Here is a 20203-nt window from a genome sequence, read left to right on the forward strand (position 1 = left end):
CTGTTTCCTGCCTACGCAGGGGGTCGGACTTGATGATCTATTGAGGTCCCTTCTGACCCTAACAGCTATGAATCTATGAATACAGAATTATCTGATACATGGAAAACTTACTGGCAATATCTTGTCAGTATTACTCCTCCTCCTTACACTGGGTAATACCTTACTTCAGGAATATTTAAATTAACATGTACAAATATGTAGAAATTTCATTTTCCATTTTGCATGGCTATACTTATGGTAATTTTAATAAGGATGGCATATGCAGCTGCAGACCTCAGCTGCAGACTTTCCATCCCAGCTGTGAGACTTCCCATACTGGTGACATCCCAATAAGGTATTTGTTAAGAGGAGGCTGGACAAATGCCTCGTTGAGCTCATTTGAACCCAGTTACCTCCTGCCCATGGTAGGGGACTGGATTTGATGATCTTAAGGTTCCTTCTGGTCCTTCTTTCTATGATTCTATCTTATTGGGATGCCACCAGTATGGAAAGTTTCACAGCTGGGATGGAGAGTATGCAGCTGTGGGCAGTGCTGGCTGCCTTGAGTAGTGGGGGCAGACCCTCCTAGACATGCAAATCAAATGTGGATACTAACCAGCTATAAAGTTAGTGTACATTTTCAAGGTATAGCTTTATAGCTGGTTGGACTGTTTAATGGCATGAATAGGTACTTTGCACATGTAGCTGGTTTCAGTTAATCACACAATTAATCAGTTAATTGCAGAATATCTGTAATTTGTAGAGGGGGCCTTAGTGTATTAATTACTTCAAATAAATGAAATCTCTAGTACCTTCTCTTTTCACTTAAGTCACTTAACCATGCAGGTCAGTCATGCTACACAAATGCAAAAACCCATGTGCTGGCACAATAGTGTACTCACAGAAGGCATGACATTGACACATCCCTTCAAAATCATGCTGCAGAAACTCAGCTTTAGGGGGTTTTACTTAACTTTTAATCCAGTGTAGTTTGCCAAGAAACCTTCCAGATGTACAAACAGAATGTAAAGAGACATAGCAATATGTGCCTTTTTCTGCAGGAGCCTGAAACGATAGGTCTCAGAGGCGAAGCAACAGTACTGAGAGTTTTTCCTGTGCATCTGTAAAGAGAAAAAATAATTTTGTTTAGTATCAATTTAAATAACCCAAATGAAAGATTTGTTATATAATGTTCTTATGTAATTAAATAAAATTCTCCATGATGCTAGTAAGAATTTTCAGTTTGCTGCACAAGAGTGCCTATAGAAACTAGAGGCTGGCCACTTAAGGTAAATGCTGACACAGAGTACATGGGGCCTTGAAATATTTGCTACCTGCTCGATCTATCTCATTTAGGCATATTTTTCACATATGCAGTCTCCCTGGGTGGGAAGAAAGCATCTTTTGATATCCAAACATTAACGGTTTCTTTTTAAGATCTGTGAAATATATTAGCAAATTAGTTATGCTAAGTTCTTCCATGAGCCACAAATTGAGTGATATTCTTTTGAAATGATAAAAAGAGAATGCTTCAGATCCAGAGATTGACTCCATACTTTGAAAGATAAAATGACCTACTCATTACCACAACTGGTGTAGCTATTGTATGTCTTCTCTGTCAAGTGATCTTGGAAAGCAGTGATGTTTGGAAAGTTAAAAATGTCAGACCGTATATTTAGTGTACAGAAGAGCAATGTCCTTGTCCTCAGTTGTATGTGGTACACCTCAATATTCAAATACTGAATGCATTCTAAAGAAATATTTTTAGCATGATACAACAAACTAAAGAGAGAAGATGAGGTGTTTAGCTGATAAGAAGTGTGAATTATCACCTAAGTAACTTTTGCCAGAAAAAAATCCCTTCACTTTTTATTGTATTTTTCTTGTTTACAAACAATAGGCTATATAGGACATTCAAGGACAGCAAATATTTATACATGTTGATGGAAGCCTGTCTAGGTGGAGAGCTTTGGACAATTCTCAGGGACAGGTAAGAAATTTTAGGATACATGCCAACTTGTGAATTGTGATATTCTAGAACTTCATTCTTAGTAAACCATGCTAATATATGGCAGAGACCAGGTCTTCGGCCCTCACCAGGTTTTGTTTGGCACAGGACCCAGAAAAGGTGAAGAAGGGTAGAACTAAATCACACTTCTTTCTCTGCCAAGTCCTGCAGAAACATAATGACCCCAATATAACTCTGAGTAGCTCAACAGCTGATCTATATTTCACTAACAAGAGCAGAAACCACTTTACTAGCTGACAGTTGTCTTCTGCCACTTTGTCATGCTCTCTTTAAGAGAAGCCTACTTCACCCAAACCACTTCAGATTATTTAAAGAAAACAGAGCCAGGAAACAAAATCTGGCTTATAAAGTCTGTCCATTCTGTGCACAGAATGAGGAAGGAATCCTGTGGAGAAACAATATGTGATCATGTAATTAAATGATAATTCATATATACACGAGAGCTATGTGGAGGTTGCACAGACAACTTACATTATGATATTTCCTTACTTTTGCATGCTTGCCTTCGTTAGTTTAATAGTGTTTTTTTAAGATATGCAGTTTGTATGTCTGAGAGAGAAGAAGAAAGATATAGACACCACAAATAAGAGGCAGAAAACTGTATGATAAATTAACTTTACACAGTATAGTAGCAATATAAATGTGTGTAGTTTAATTTGTCAAATTAATATGTCCTGAGAGAGAACATCTAAGGAGATGGAGCAGAAAATAAAACATAAATTTGATATTTTACTTTTCCATAAGTATTTTTTTCCATTATTCTTTTTACTAAAACGGGCATGTCATCATTATTTAAAAAGCACTATAACATCAACATTGAAATCAGTTCTTTTCTGAAGATTTGTTGAATTTAATTCTGTTCTCTTTAAATTATGGTATCTACTGCCACCTAGCTTAGAAGTGCCTTTTTTTTTGTTTCAGCTAGCACAGCTGAAGCAATTTTGCTGAGCTCATTTCACATAGCTTTGTATTCACTTCAAATGAGGGGCAAGTGTTTCACTTTTTAAAATAGTTTACAGATTGGTCATAACATGACGATTAAAATTTATTTTATGTTAAATTTGAACTTAACATTTTTGATTACTATAATAGTTTCCATTACTAGATTTGACCCTAAACTAGGATTTAAACAAAGCTTTCTGCAAATTGATTGAGAGTAGTTTCAGGCTTGATATCAGGAGGCATTACTTTACGGTTAGACCTGCCAGGTTCTGGAATGAGCTCCCAAGGGGAGGTGGTGCTCGCCCCTATCTTGGGAGTCTTCAGGAGGAGGTTGGATAGATATCTGGCTAGAATATTATGATCCCAGCACACGTTCCTGCCCAGGGCAGGGAGTCCAACTTGATGATCTGTTCAGGGTCCCTTCCTACCCTAGAAACTATGAAACTATGAAATTCAGTCTGTTAAGTGCTAGTTACATGTGTGTAAATTACTTTTCTTTTACACGTGAAAACAAGTTGGCTAATGTTGAGTTTCTAATTAGGAAAGAGCTTCCAATTAGCTGGATAGATATTGTATTAGTAAGATGAAATTTAGTAAGACTGGCTACTGCAGATAAATCTTTTAGTAAGAAGAAGAAAGTGTGTGGTTCAAACTGTTGCTATAAAAGTTTGGCAGATAATTATTAAATATCTAACCCACAACTTGCTGGATTGCTAGATCTCATAATCAGTGTGAGATACTGATGTTCTTTCTTTTCCCAGTTGAATAAAACATAAGGACACCATACAAAAAGAAACTATCCTTATTCCTCTCATTGAAATTGTAAACCTGCCTTCTACAAAGTAACAAGAGAAACAGAAAATACGATTGTACAGTTGTTTCATAGTATGGTTTCTTTTTGGCAGCTAGTGGGTTCCTACAATCATATCATTAAATACATTAAATGTACTCTCTTGGCACCACAAGCCCTTTAGATAGCGAGACAGATATAACCTGTTGAAAAATGTGGTTTCATAGAAAAATCATTTTGAATTATGATTGCATTGTAGGGAGCTTGATCTTGCAAAGTGAAATGAATGGGACTGTTTATGTACTTAAATTTAAGCACTTCCTTGGAAAATTGCCAGTGTTTAAAAAGTTCCAAGATTGAGCCCTTAAAATCTAGCAGTATAAGTTATTTCCTGATGTTTAATTTTATTGCTATAATCTTTGTGACATGCAATAGTAGTTCAAACAGATATACAATATTAATTGCAAATGATTTGAATACTGTGCTTAACCTTTTCCATTTTTTTCTGTATAGAGGTTCATTTGAAGATTCTACAACCAGATTTTATACAGCATGTGTGGTAGAAGCTTTTGCCTATCTGCATTCCAAAGGAATTATTTATAGGGACCTCAAGCCAGAAAACCTCATTCTAGATCACAGAGGTTATGCCAAACTGGTGAGCACTTACATTATCTTTCTTCAGAGCAGAAAGAAAATATTACTGTCATGTTCACTACCCTACAGTTAAGGCTCCATTGCCTTTTCCATTACAGAACTCCTATTCTGGGGAGTTTATAAGTCAGCCATAAAAACAGTGCTTTTGGCTGAAACTTGCCATTAGAATTCCAATCCTTGAGCGAATTGTTTTTAGAAAGAGAATGAGGAAAAATCAATCTAGGTATCTTTTTAGTTGTAAAGAGGCAGAAATTGAAGTTTGATATAGCTGTTGTAAAATCTGGGATCTCACACAAATCTGCTACTGAAGTGTTACAGGCTCCTAGTATCTCCTATGAATAATTTGCTTTTTGTTCTTAAAAAATGCTGATTTGTTTTATGGAGATACCACACCTTTGTTATCTCAAGAAATTATCATTATCATTTATTGTTTTGGAAACCTGACCTTGTGCTGTTAGAGTCATGCTAATATGAAATGCTGCTTCAGTAGAAGGTTTGTTCCCCCCCATTGTAAGTAACATTTGGATTTTTTTTAAGGCCAAACCTATAGACAAGGGGTTGGACCCCACAAATACTTGATCTTAGAGGTTACCTTTAAATCATCATAAAGACACTTAAAACAGGAGTAGTCACCTGTTTAAGGGTATTAACCTGTGCTAAATACCCTTTAAACATTCTAAAGTTATGCCAATTCAAACAATGATTATCTTTGATCTGTTTTACCCAGATCATTCTGGGATGTCATTAATCTGCCTTGGGAAGAGAAAAAGCTCTATTTTCTTACTTCCAGCATCCCAGGATGCAACATTTTCAGCCCTTCCCACTGTTTGCTTTCTGGGCAAACTTTCAACCGTTCTGAACTCTGCTGCCCAGTGGGGTGGTGCTGGCTCCCTCTTGCCCCCAGGGAGTAGAATATGTATGTATCAAGCCCACTGGGTCTCATCTCTGCCTTGGGGTGGCTTGCGTGCAGTGAGATCCCTGGGTCTTAGCCCAGCTTTAGTGTGGCAGTCAGTGAGCTCTCTCTGTTTCAGCTGTGCTGTGGTGCAAGTGCTAACCTACGTCCCCTCTGAAACAGTCCCAATTCAGTAGAGGTGCACTGATACATCGGTCCATACCATATTGGCACCAATAAAAGCAAGTTGACATTATCGGCAATCAGCGTTTTTGGGCTGATGTAGCCAATAATGTTGCCAGTAAGTGCCATGCATGTACACAGCTGCAGCATGCACACAGCCAGGAATGCAGCCTGACAGCATGGAGAGCAGCATCTGGTCGGTAAGCCTGTGTGGGGGAAGGGGAATGGGGGAGAGAAGGGACATGGACAGGGCAGATTGAGGCCCCCACGGTGAGGGAGGGAGTGGAGCTGAGGCACAGGGGCAGGGGAAGGCAATGCCCAGCTAGGGCAGGGCGGAGGCAAGGCAGGGTCCAGGATGGAGTTAGCAACTCATCTGACAGATGCGGGGGGGGGGCAAGAGGGGAGCTCCCACTGCACACATCCCTGGGGGAGGCATGGGGGGCACATGTGCCCCAGATCTGCGCATGGGGCAAGGACAGGCTGCCTGCTATGTGCTTGGGGCTGATTCTGCACTGCCCTCTTCTGGGGGGCTGCACTTGGACTGGGTTGGGTAGGATGGGCAGCGGTGGTACTGGGGGGGACTACAGCAAATTTTGGGGTGACTGTAGCCCCCTCATGGCCTCCCCCCCAGTGCTGCCACCACCCACCCTGCCTGGCCCAAGTGCAGCTGCTGGAAAGAGGGCAACACAACCCTGGCCCCCAGCATGCAATGGGCAGCCCACCCTTGCCTCACATACAGATCCGGAAGGGGGCATATGCATCCCATCCCTCCCCAGAGGTATGCACAGTGGTGGGATCTGCCTCCCTGCAGACCCTGGATGAGCCACTGGCTCTGTCCCACACCCTGCCCTGCCTTGGCTGGGTAGCGCCTGCCCCTGCCCCTGCCCCAGCCCCAGTCCCACTCCCTCCCTCACCACAGGAGTCTCCATCTGACCCCTACCATGTCCCTTCCTTCCCCCATGCCCTTTGACCCCAACAGACTTACCAGATAGATACTGCTGTCTAAGCTGCCAGACTGCATAACAGCAATTGGAATGGTATCAGCCAATATGGGTGGTCAATAATCAGCCATCAATATCAGCCAAAAAAATCTTTATCGGTGCACCCCTACAATTCAGTGAAACACATGCAAGATTTTGGTCCCTTATTTATGTATTTATTTATTTTAATTCCTTTCTCTTTACCTCTCTCCCCTGCCCATTCACATTTTCTCTCCACCCACACATTGTTCCAGCTGGCTCCTTCTGAATGTGGGAAGGAAAGTCAGTCCCTGGAGGGAAGCCACACCATACCAAGTTATATGCCACCCTCCCCATACTCTTCCACCCCAGAGGAGGGATAGAGTTCTGGCTCCTTCCATGCCTCTGCTCACCAGGCCCTCTAAGCTAAGTACAGACATTCAAAAAGCCTGAGCCTGAATTGATTCAATCTTTGCAGGCTAGTCTAACCTGTATAGATTGAACTAATTTGCAAGAGAATAGACATTCACTTTTAATTATGGAAATGCAGCCACATGCCTACAGCTAGAAGCTGGGGGAGGGGGGAGTGCAAGAGTAAGCACCCTGCCCCCTTCCCTTCAGGCTGAAGGGAAACTGAGCTGAGAGGGGATGTGGCCAGACCCCAGCAGGCTGAGTATGACTGGGGAGGGGTTTAAACTTCCAACCTGGCCTGTAGAGACCCCAGCTGGGGTCTGCCTGGTTTCCCACCTCCTCCCCCATGCCATGCACAGGAGTCTGGGACTCCCAAAGCCCCCCTCCCAGCTAGGGGGCAATCCCACAGCACCTTCCAAGCTACTGAAGCTAGGGTTCTGCTTTGGGTAGCCCAGAAGCAAAGGCCAGATTGGAGGAAGGGAGGGGAGCAAAGTGGCCTCAGCCCAGGTGGGAACCGGCACAGAGGTGGCGGTGGCTTGATCCTGGACATGAGCCCCACCAGGCACATGGACCCACTCCTGCCCTGCCTTGTATGACCATGGAGTGCATGGTGGTGACACGCAGGGACTCTTGGAGTGGAATGTGAGGCATCCCAAGTTCTGGTCAGTCCCGTGTGCTACCCCAGAGGTGGGGGCCAGGGTCTGGGTTTGGTACCAGGGTGCAACCGGTGCAGGCCACTCTGCTCCCACAGGCCCCACTGTTGCTGCCAGTAAGGGCTGAGCATACATGGCAGCACTGCAAGGAAGTGGGAGCAGAGCAGGGCAGGGTGCCTGGATGCTCAGGCAGGGCCAGACCCATGGGGAAGGACTTGAACAGGCCAGGAGCATGGATCACCACTGCTGCAGGAGGGAAGTGAGCCTGGACTGACTTGTGTGATCCTCTGCTGCAGCTGCCCAAGCTTGCAGGCATCATTGGACCCCTCCTCCTGGGCCACAGCTCTGGTCTCCTCCTCTTGACCTGCTCATGCTGCCCTATAGCACCTGGGCCTTTCCTGCAGCTGCGGGCTCTTACCCAAGCCTGCACAGTAGGAGCAGCGACCAAAGCAGGACACACTGCTAGGCAGCACTGGGGGTGTGGAGCCACTGCCTGCTGGGCACATGCGGCATAGACCGAGCTCCAGGAGTAGCCCCTTGCCCCACAGGCTGCAGCAGTGCCTGGCCAATGCGTAGGATCATGTCCAGGCCAGGCCGGAGACATGGCTGTGCTGAGGCCACCCTGCCACTGGTACATCCTGACCATGCACCATATCAGCTCTGCTCCTTGCTGCCAGTTCCTCTGGCCACTTCCAAGGCTCTGGTGTGGTTGCACCTCATGCCCTGCCCAGTACCTGGCAGCCACGGCCCACCACATCATGTGCCCAGCCTGGCTCTGCTGTCAGTTTCCTCTCCACCTAGCTACCCTACCTTCCCCCACACCCCGCTGCATTCACCACTGGAGTGTAGCAGTGAGGCCGGCCCTGGTCCCTGCAGTGGTGCACATAGTGTGGGCTTTCCACTTCAGCCTCAGGTGCTGTTACCTGTGTCCCCCAGCTGCCGGTTGCTGGAGCATGCACTGCTGACTCTTCCCGTACCTGGCAGCAGTGCAGTACAGCCACCTGTACCAGGTTTCAGGCATGGGATACTACCCCTGTGGATTCCCCACTGTCACTGCCACCATCAGGGAGCCCACACTGGTCATACTGATAGGCAGCAGCTGCTGGGCATGCGGACGGAGGCAGTGGGGAAGCCACAGGGGTAGTGTCCTGTGCCTAGCACCTAATACACAAGGCTGTGCTGTGCTCCTACCACCAGGTAGGGGAAGAGTCAGCAGTGTGCATGCAGCTTGGCATCTGGCAGCCCAGGGGATGCAGATAACAGTGCCTGAGGGACGCAGGTAACAGGGGCTGAGGGGGTGAGCTTGCACCATGCATGCCACTGCAGGGTCCACGGCTGGCCCAGGCACTACTCTCCAGTGGGTAGAAGGGGCTGCTGGGCAGGAGCCGACACACTCAAGTCCCTTTCCTGATCCCCCTGCCCCCAGCCTGGGACCCTCTGCTCAGCAGAGCTCATGTCCAGGATGAAGCCACTGCCACTGCAATCCCTCTGTGCCTGTCCCCACCTGTGCTTGGGGCCATTTTACTCCCCTTCTCCTCCCCCCACCCCTGCAATCTGGCCTTTGTTCCTGGGCTGCCCCAAGTGAAACCCCAGCCCCAGCAGCTGGGAAGGTACAGTAAGATTGCCCCCCTGGCTGGGAGGGGGTCTCTGGGGAGCCCAGGCCATGCTGAGCCACAAGCAGGGGGGGAAAGCCAGGAAAAGCCCATCTGGGGTCCCTGCCAGTGGGATGGGGTGGGAGGGGAGGAATTAAAGCCTTCTCCATCCCCATTTGCTTGAGGCTACTGCTGGGGCTGACCATGTCTCTGTCTCCCCACCACTCCAGCAGCAAGGGGGGTGGGGGAATGTGTCACAGGCTGCTCCGCCCCAGCCAGGCACACCCCAGCTGGAGTGGAGTGGGGGGAGAGGGGAGAGAGGGGGAATAAACCTCCTCCCTGCCCCCTTCGCCTCAGAGGCCCATGCCAGTCCAGCTTCTGGCCACAACCCCTGCCTTAGAGAGCAGAGGGGTGGAGCCTGGAACAGGCAGCACAGTCCAGTCCAGGGCTGCAAAGCATGCTGGGTGACTCTGATTTAACTTAAACCAGAAAGGGGTCTGGGAGAGGAGTTCCATAAACCAGTTTGACCCCAATCAGTTAAGTCTGATACTACATTCAATCGGGTATATCTTAAACCAGTTTCAGCCATTTTGAAACTGGTTTATGTGCACTGAACTTCTGTTCTGTTACAGGTTTAAACCAGTTTCTGATCACTTAAACCAGTTTGTATGTAACTTCTGTCCCTAGCCCTAGTGGCAAGTCACAGTTGTGCAGGTCTGAAATGACATTAAGACTTCATTTGTGACAGCTCTGAAACTTTTCTAACTTTAAATCAGCATAACATTACACAGATTTAAAATACTTGACAACACCCTTAAATATGGGCTTAACTGTAGGCATGGATGCATTCCCATTGTTTTCAGGTAATCCTTTAAGGTCAGTGGAGCCACTTGTACTAAAAATTAAGCATGTGTACCACTCTTTGTAGTGAATGTGAACCTGAAGGTCTCAGTGGATACTTTCATTTTCAGCAGATAAACTTGTATTCCACTGGTAGCCCTTAAGCAAACCCCACTGAAATACTTTTATGTGTTAAACAAAGAAGAAAATATGGCCAACAAAAAGTATTTTTCTTGGACTATGCTCTGCCTAAGTTGTAAATGCTATGAGTTCTTCAGATGGCATGGATTACCACATAAAGTAGAGAATTAGGATGAACCACAGAAGATGCTTATGTTGACCTAAACTGTTGTCTACCTTTTGTTCTGTCCTAAGTAAACTGAACTGAATAGTTCATTATTCCGCTAGAAGTTGTGTGTTAAAAGAAAGAATGTGAGCAATATAGAAATCCCCAATATGGCTTAAATGAAGCAGATCATAGATATAAAGGGCTTATTAAAGTAGCTCTGTTAATCACTAACCATCTATCAAGAGACATTTGGATCATTATCATTTGCTCAGTTTAAGAGAATCTTCACTGTATATTACAAAAGTTAATCAAGAAAAAGTTGCTATATAGTTTTCTGTTTATTTTAAACAACTCTGGACACTTTGATTATGATGAAATTTCCATGAGGAAACCTTTATTTCTGCTTTGATTCTCTGTACAAAAAACCTAAACACGTCACTGAAATATCCTTTATTTCTTTGCCTTGATAGAATTCTATTTCTTTCACAGGTTGATTTTGGCTTTGCAAAGAAAATAGGATTTGGAAAGAAAACATGGACTTTTTGTGGAACTCCAGAATATGTAGCCCCAGAGATCATTCTGAACAAAGGTCACGACATTTCAGCAGACTACTGGTCATTGGGAATCTTAATGTATGAACTCTTGACTGGCAGGTATGGGCATTGGAACTAGAACTGCTGATAAAAATAGATCAGCGAATTTCAAAATATTTCTGCCACTGTCACTTTGATTAGGACATTGGAAGATTTGGAGCTAGCATTGTTGTAATGTTGTAATGGCATAGAATTGTTTGATAAACCAAATAATTAGTTTTCCAGTTCTGCAAGAGGGGAAGAGGAGCCTGGTGTTACCTCGCCCCTATCCTTTTGCAGTAACTAACCTCCTTCTGCAGGTCAGGGAGATAGGTGCGGCTCAGTAAATTGTCTCTTAACTAGCCTCAGTCAGTCAACAACAGATTTTATTTCCACTCCTGACTGAGACTAGCTGATCAGCTGCATGACAGACAGGGCTAGAATCATAAAATCATAGAAAAAGAAACATAAGGAAGCACTGACATGCAAGTCACAATCCACCTGCTGTAATATTTACATAGCATGGAACACACTCCTTTTGCCTATCAGTGTCAATAAGTGTTACAGCCACAGATTAAAGAGGGAGGAGGGTCTTTAAAGTTATGATATAATGCAAAAATATAAGTCCGTTTTTACAGTTATCCAGGGCATTCTGCAGAATTATTTGAACAGGTTTCAAAATGTTTACTATAATATCTGTTTTAGATACAAATATTAAGAAAATAACGTGAACTAGACATTTGAAACTTGTTTCCATTTACACAGAGTTTCCCTACAGAATAAAGATATTTATTGAAACATGTTTGGGGGCAGAAGAAGAACACTCCCCAAAGTAGGAACAAAAGTGTTACAGCCATCACAACAAGCATGTCTTAGATATAACATTACAAGATTGGATGAGGCAAAGTGATTGATTTATTTCAACTTAGACCATTCCTTCCTTCACTGTCAGTTATATCCTAATTACTCCTCACTCAAAATTGAGACCATCCAGGTTTATTAATGTAATGCTTATGTACAATGTGGAACTGATGGCAACCTTTGGCATATGTCTGGAATTAGGCTCAAACTCCTGTTTCTAGATCCACATCAAGACATATTAGCCATTTTACCACATTGCCCCTTAAAACATATAAAATAAATCTGAATTTCACTTTCAGCCACTGAGCTGCTGTTTCAAGGAGTTTAAAATAAACTAGGTTCTTCCTGAAAAACATATTCCAAATGCATCTTATTAAAGTAATATAAAATTCCATGAAGAACTACAAATATTGTATTTAATATTATAATATGTTTAATAAAATTAACAAATGGAAACTCCATTCTGAGTCCTATACCTTCCAAAATATCCCTGGATGACTACAACTTATTAGAAAACCAGGATTCTATCCTTTAATCTACTTTTGCACTGAAGGCACAACAGTCTTTTGTACAATTTCTCATGAATTAGTAGAATTTCTTATTCTAATGAAACTCTGTTCCAATAAGTTTCTTTGAAGGTTGTCTAATATAACTTCAGGGTAATTTAAATTACAGAATACTTGATGAAATGATTTCCAACACTGAAAGAAAACAATTAAGTTACACTATAACTAAATATTTCCATTTTTTTAACTGTCCAAACCATACATAATCTGTGTTTGTAATTTATCTATCCCTGAAATAAAATTATAAATGTGAGACTTGTTTTTTTTTTCCTTTTATGCAATGTCTATTGTGATATTAATGTTATCCTTTTTTGGAGATATTAATGTTATCCTTTTTTGGAATATGCTGATAAGTTTTTCTGCCAAAGAATCAAACTCTAGCCTTCCAATAAATATTCTGTATTAATTCTGAATTTCACATATCTTTTGATCTTTGAAAGTATCATGATTACCATGTAGTTTATAATACTATGTAGTAACTACATATATTTAAAACTACATATATTGGAAAATCTTCTAGACATTGTCCAGTCTATCCTGTAAATCATTCAGTTAAAGTTCTTTCATTTTATTTTTCAAAACACAAATCAAATAAGGGATAATTCTTGGTCTTCTGCACAAAGTTCAAACAACAGACTCACCAAAGAAGCTCTCCATGAGAGTTGGAAGGAGCAGAATCTTCACGTCATCCTCTTCCACAGCCACACTACTGTCTGCTGTCCATGTGCATTTCCTTTGCATTAATCTAATCCAGTCATGCACCCACTACCACATGTACTGCCACATGTACAGCTTCACCACTGCCTGTTCTAACTGTATCTTTGTTTCTTTAGAGAAAACAAACAATAGTCATAGGGGCAGAAAAATGCAAAACTATTACATAATGAGTCACATACAAAATAAATCAAGGATTTGGAACTTGAATTTACCCTCTTGTTCCTCAAGCTGGCAATATGGGAAACTGTATGTTTAGTCTATGCAAAGAAAGGAATATCTTATATCACATTTTAGTCTCCTTTTCTGGACAACTGGAGCATCATAAATGAAATCTAGATACAAGCAATTCCAAAATCTCTTAATTGGAGAAAAGGTTACTAGGGCTTGGACATTTGAGGAGATAAGATAGGAAGCATCCTAGAGAACTCCTTAAAAATATAATATAAAGTATTTCAGCAGTCCCGATTTAGCTCCCTTTCCTTCAGTGTTCCTAATGCCACAGGGGGATAAATATTATTAGCCATATCATGTCATTGCTTCCCTTTGCTTCATCATAGGCTGCCATGAAACTACTTTTAAGACCTGCCCTTAACTTTTACCTTCTCTCTTCTCTTCAAGTCCACCTTTCTCAGGCCCAGACCCCATGAAGACCTACAATATCATACTAAGGGGGATTGACATGATTGAATTTCCAAAGAAGATTGCCAAAAATGCTGCTAATTTAATTAAAAAACTATGCAGGTAACAAGCTTAAACTTATTAAAGAAAAAAAGTCAGAAAGACAGAGAAGAAGATTAGTAACTTACTTTTTTGCTCACTTTTTAGGGACAATCCATCAGAAAGATTAGGAAACTTGAAAAATGGTGTAAAAGATATCCAAAAGCACAAGTAAGTATATTTCATAACTATTGGTTACTTCATGTGGAAGAAATACTGTTTTCAAACAACCTTATTTTTTAAGAAAAATCAATTGAAATATTTTTCTTACTTCAGATTATTTTGCACTGTGTTAGACATTTTATCACATTCTAGTCTCTGTTCTGTTCTTTAACATGCAGCAAACAAGGTGATACGTGGAGTGAAAGTACATACTCAGACACACAGTAGTATTCTGAACCTTTGCTTATCCAACTGGAAGCTTTGTTCTGCTGACTTTTTAGAATTCTGTAACAAACTTGTTCTCTTTTAATTTTTACTTTACTAATATATTCACTATTGAGTTTAGTATGGCTTTACATAATGCATTATGTGTTAGCAGTTCCTTACAAGATGCTGCAGTTTCACTTATCTGAACAATTTCATTTATCTGAAGGGCTTTAGTGGTTCTTTCCAAAGGGGTTTAGATAACCAAAAATGTACTGTATGTCCAAATGGCAGTCTGCCCCACAGTATTCAGAATCACCATTTACATTAATCCCTTTATATTTTATTCCTACTTCCTAAGGTCTTCCTCTATTTTTTTTTTACTGGGCCTATACCTATAGTATTCTAGCAGAGTTGACATTTCTGATTTCTCTGACTCTTTTGAATATAATAGAATACAACATCTCACTGATATTTCACTTGCTCTGTTTGTGCCCAGGAAGTTGATCTTGAAAGCAGATTTAGTTTGTGCAAATTTCACTCTATTTAACATAACTCTGTTGTTATAAATTTCAGGTAAAATGAGTGGAATGCTAAGCTATCATCAGAGGACTGGTGGTGGAGGGGTCATATTTGTCAGGAAGGGATGTGGGCAGTGGGGTCCACCAGGGCTCAGTCCTCGGGCCTGCACTGTTTAATCTTTTTATTAGTGACTTGGATGAGGGGGGTGAAAAGCACCCTGTTCAAATTCACTGATGACACCAAGATCTGGGGTGAGGTGGGCAAGCTAGAAGGGAGGGACAGGGGACAACCGGACCTGGGCAGGTTGCAGGGGTGGGTGAATGAGACTAGGATGGGATTCAGTACTGACAAGTGCAGGGTACTGCAATTGGAAAGTAAGAATGAGCAGCATACCTATAGGCTGGGGAACTCCCTTCTCGAAAGCAGAAAGAGATCTTGGAATCATTATCGATTCCAAAATGAACATGGGCTGCCAATGTGAGGATGCGGTCAGTAAGGCCAACTGCACCTTGTCATACATTCACAGATGCATCACAAGCAGGGCCAAGGAGGTGATCCTCCCCCTCTATGCGACACTGGTCAGGCCGCAGCTGGAGTACTGCATCCAGTTCTGGGCACTGCACTTTAGGAGAGATGTGGCCAGCATCCAGAGGGTCCAGAAGAGAGCCACTCATATGATCTGGGGACAGCAGGGCAGACCCTATGAGGAGAGGCTACGGGACCTGAACATGTTCAGCCTTCACAAGAGAAAGCTGAGAGGGGACCTGGTGGCAATCTACAAACTTACCGGGGGGACCAGCAGGGAATGGGAGAGACCCTGTTCCCCCGAGCACCTCCCGGAGTAACAAGGAATAACAGCCATAAGTTGTTTGATAGTAGGTTCAGGGTGGACATTAGAAGACACTGTTTCACAGTCAGGGCAGCTAGGATCTGGAACCAACTTCCAAGGGAAGTGGTGCTGGCTCCTACCTTGGGTGTCTTTAAGAAGAGTCTTGACAATTACCTAGCTGGGGTCATATGAGCCCAATATTCTCTTCTGCAGGGTGTTGGACTTGATGATCTACTTAGGTCCCTTCTGACCCTGCATCTATGAATCTATGAATCTATGACTAAATCTTGCTTTTGTGCTATGCCATGGAATAATAGCATGGTTCCTTCACCAAATTTTCCTTCTTCCAGTAGTGTAACAACCTTCTAGTGGCCCATACAAGTAATTTGTTGTCCCCTTCTACAAGTAGCAGCTCAGCTGTGCTCTCTGGAATTTTTCAAGGTGGGAGCAAAAGCTCCCTGTGCACCAGATTTCTGAATAATAATCTTCTAAAAATGCTGTCTTAAATTTGAGTAAATAGACATATATGAATCTCTTATATAGTTTGTATCCTTGAAAGTGCATGTTTATGCAATGTTTTGTTTGTCTGTTTGTTTTTTGTAAATTCAGTGCCTGAAAATTTGGGTGACTTAAATTTAATGGTATCTTATATTCAAAGGAATATAGGATTCCTCTTGTGAGAGGGAGACCCTTGGGACCAGGTAGAAGGTGAAAAGAAGCTGTCCTATAGTAAAGAGGTGTTACCTTGCAGCTTTAGCAGTTTGGAAGATAATCATTGAGTTCCATTTTTGGGTCACATGTAATTTTCCTGACACTTTAAAATGCTTCTACATTACTACATTTGAGTCTGCATTGAAAAAGTGTTTAGATATTTGACATAAAAATAATTAATGTGCATTAGACAATGTGAAGAATATATCCTCAGGTGTGGAAACTTGGTCAGCACTTTGCCTTCTAGAGTTACATTTTAGCTTTTTATCTAACTATTTGATTTGTTCTCATATTTACCTCTTTATAGATGGTTTGAGGGCTTTAACTGGGAAGGCTTAAGAAAAGGAACACTGACACCTCCTATAATACCAAGTGTAAGTACAGTTCTTAATTCTAAGCTTTCCAGTCAGTATATATTTTTTGTCCTCAATTGTGTGGAGTTCTAGTACAGCTGCACTATACTAAAGAAGGCAGTGGCATGCAGAGAAATTTGTCTGAAGATACTTGCCAAAGATCATTAAAAATAGGTCACTTGAGATGATTTTTTTATTAAGTTCAAATGTGTTTTGTCTCATGACTGTGTCCTCGTCAGGAGGCCCTGTGATGAAATGCTCTTTCCAGCAGTTAAAGTGGAGGGAAGTCTGTCGTTACTCGCTAGTCAGTGCTTCTTTCTTTCTACATGACTTGTTTCTTGATCTTTCCACATTTTCTCTCTATTTTCAGCCCCTGTCTGTATGATCCCTTTGTTCTTGCTTTTACCTTGTTGTTTTCTTTCTTTTGAAGGGGTGGGGAGCAAGGGCTGTCAGTACATACCCCTCTATCTTCTTTGTGCTAACTTTCCCTCTCAGCCCTGTTTCCCTTTTCTTATCACCTTCTATGCCTTTTTCCTTTTTTCTGCCCTCACATCTTCTATGAAGAGCTTTTATATTATAGTCCATTACAGCTAAGTGGAAGTGGATTCTGAATGGAAGAGGTTACTGTTTCTAGTCAATTCCTTTTTTCAGCAGAGCTCTTCATTTGATGCCCTTCTGTGAGCTCTTTATCAAATGAGCAAAGAGCCAACCGCAAAGAGCAACTGAACTTAACTGGTTAGGATTGCTTTGGTCCGTTCTGTTGAATTGGTGCCCCTTCATTTTACTCCCTTTCCCTCCTTCTTCTGCTGCAAGATCAGTATTAGAATGCCATCAACAACTATGCTTAATTGCACTTTCCTGTTCATTACAATTATGGAGCCAAGCAACACAGGTAAATTGCCTGGCTCAGAAAATGGTGATTCACTGAACCAGGCTGGCCCTATTTTGTCTTTGTGTTTTTCAAAACTGTGATACATGGAACTGTTGAGGGGGAGGCACTGAGTTACACATATTCTCTATAATAGGGGTCAGCAATTTTTGGGCAGAGTGCCAAAAACACCCACAACCTCGACTTGTAAGTTGCTGGCGTGCTAAGGGCAGATGGTGGGAGAGACATGAGGTGCCAGTCCATGTTGTGGCAGGACAGCCCCAGCCCCTTCCCTGAGGCACGTGTGCCAAACAAAATGTCTTCACATGCCATGCTCTGGCATGCATGCTGGGGGTTGCCTAATAGGCCTGTGCAAGGCGGCTAGTGTTTGCTTTGTATTTGAATTTGTCTGATTTGAGAGACAATGATTTGATTCAGTGATTTGAATCACTGTCCCAAATCAATTTGGCCGAATCTGATTTGGATATTCAGCTGCTGCTGAATCAGCCAGATCTTTGAATTGTACAGGCTCCATCCCCCGCCCACTCTCCCAGCCCTGTCAATGGCTGCCCCACCTGACCCCAGCTCCTGGATCTTTGGAAAAAAAAAACCCAACAAAACCCCACACTCAACAGCTCCTGCCAGGCAGGGGATGATCCCTGCTGCACCCTGCTGCCCTGTGCTGTGTGGGGGGCTCTGCCATGAGCCCCCTGACTCCCCCTCCCAGCCCCCATGGCTGCCCCGCCTGGCCCCAGCTCCTGGTTCTTAAAAAAAAAAAAGGCCCACACTCACCAGTTGCTGCAACAGCCTTGGGGCTTCTGGGGCCCGTGACAGAGCCCTCCACACAGTGTGGGGCAGTGGAGATGGCCCCCCTGCCAAGCAGCGACTGGTAAGTGGGGGCTTTTTTTTTGTTTTTTTGTTAAGAGCCAGGAGCTGGGTGAACCAGAGCAGCCATGCAGGGGCTGGGAGAGTGGGCAGGGGATGCAACCTGGCAGGGGTCGCCCGATGGGCCCCTCCCCACTTGTCCAGTCCCCCCTCCCCTGCCCCCTACTTACCAGCATGGAGTCTGGGTCCAGCTCCCTGTGGCAGGGAGTAGGGACTGCCTGAATCTCCAAAGCTTTCCAAATCTTTTCCAAATCAATTTGGGGAGCTTCTAATCTATTCAGACCTTTTTATTGGTCTCCTGATTCAATTCAGATTCAGAGATTCAGCTGCCAAATTGGGCTGAATCTCTTCCAAATCAAATCAGCACCTGAAGCTTCGCACTGCCCTATTGTCTACCCCAGCTCTACAAGATGGAGAAGCAGTGTTTAGTCAGTGGCTGAAATCAAGATCCTGCCAAAAAGTTACCTAAAGTAGGAGACACTAAGTGTTTAAAATGTAATATATAAAAATCAGATTTCTTTACCTCCATTACAGACAATTGATGTACATTTTAAAAATAGAGTTAATAAATATTTTACTTCTGGTCATCATAGCTCTGTTTGTACAATGTAAACAAACTAGTCAGTTTTACTCCAGTTTATTATCAATTCCTGTTAATTTTATTTTCTGGCTCACCTGTGCTATTATAGGATGCTATAATGTTTAAATGGAAAACATGCAAATAAGTATGTTTTTAAAAAAATGTTTCTGTTGGGTTTTTAGCTTGATAGAAATATTTCTATGGCTGTTTTGTAAATATTTTTTCCATAAATATATAACTCATGACAAATTCAACTTCACAGTGCCCTATGAAGCAGTGTAAACTATAAGGATAGTGTATGATTGTCCCTTAAAGCATGCAGTCACCTACTAATGGTGGTTGAATTATAAACTAGTGCAATATACAATCTTTAGTTAAACTGTTGTGTGTACTTAGACATCAGAGGTTCCTCTGGGAAATATTAATTGCACGTGCAAATAAAGAGCAACATGAAAATTGGGGTTAAATTCTGGGTTTCAGTTGAGCAGACATCTTTGTATCATCCAATAATAGTGGCCCTCCTCCCAAAGTTAGACTATGGCAATGCACTTTTCAGGGCCTGCAACATCATGGAAGATATAAAAGATAACAGTATCTTTGATAAGCAGAAGTTTGCATTGGCTACCTCATATTTTTCCAGGTAAAGTTCAGGGTGTTGGTTTGAGACCTGCCTAACTGAGACACCTCCCCTCTCCTCACCATGTTTTTTCAAATGCATCCACAGCTGAGGTGCTTGAACCAGTGCTCTTTTACTATAAAAGAAAGGGAACTGCCACTGAGATCTTCTCTAATAGGTCTTAAGTTTTGTGATTTGTCTTGTCCATAAACTGAAGATGACAGGGTATGTTTTAAATTCCACCTTTCTCTCTCAGGCTTTTGGTAAGAGGGGAGCATAAAAATGATGGTATTTATGAGTTTAATGAAGTACTCTGGAAGTATGGTTTGATCTTTTAAGTGTTGTGGGGTGGAATAGGGGTATAGTGTGATCTTATGGGTTTAGTTTTTTTTTGGTTTGGGCAAGTTGCTGGTCTGTTTTTGTATTCCTCATTTGCTTGTGTGTATATATTAATTATGTCAAATGCACCTACAATCCTGTATAACGAATTTATTTTGGTTGTAAAACTTAATAAACAATAAAAAGCTTAGCAGTTGTACCCTTTAGATTACAGTACCATAAATGGACAAATGTGTGTAGGTCATCTTCCTCTGAAAAGTTTTATTAAATGATCTGGTCAAAACCCAGAATATCATGGAAATAACATTTTGAAATTTAGTTTGGTTCTGGTTCAGAAAAAAATCATTTTCTTCAAAATGTCTTTGAAGCCAAAGCACTATTTCAGTCCAAAGCTGCTAGGGCTCACAGGGTGTCACTCCAAGGCAGAACCCACCTATTGGGCCAGGAGCCCCAGAGCTTCTGAACTTCTAGATCAGATGGCAACCAGG

The 20203-nt window shown here is 42.5% G+C and overlaps 1 protein-coding gene across 2 annotated transcripts in view; it reads left to right on the forward strand.

Annotated features, from left to right (window-relative positions):
• The window catches only part of PRKG1 (protein kinase, cGMP-dependent, type I), a 1350404-nt gene that overhangs the window by 1324926 nt on the left and 5275 nt on the right, over nucleotides 1-20203 (forward strand). For both annotated transcript variants that reach the window (XM_019507769.1, XM_019507768.1), the window contains exons 12-17: nucleotides 1880-1969; nucleotides 4254-4395; nucleotides 10703-10866; nucleotides 13548-13670; nucleotides 13755-13817; nucleotides 16382-16448. In XM_019507769.1, the coding sequence (XP_019363314.1) occupies nucleotides 1880-1969; nucleotides 4254-4395; nucleotides 10703-10866; nucleotides 13548-13670; nucleotides 13755-13817; nucleotides 16382-16448 (649 nt within the window). The remainder of the gene's footprint in view (nucleotides 1-1879; nucleotides 1970-4253; nucleotides 4396-10702; nucleotides 10867-13547; nucleotides 13671-13754; nucleotides 13818-16381; nucleotides 16449-20203) is intronic.

This window comes from Gavialis gangeticus, unplaced genomic scaffold (assembly GCF_001723915.1).
Source record: "Gavialis gangeticus isolate Ggan-Ray unplaced genomic scaffold, GavGan_comp1, whole genome shotgun sequence".
NCBI lineage: Eukaryota > Metazoa > Chordata > Crocodylia > Gavialidae > Gavialis > Gavialis gangeticus.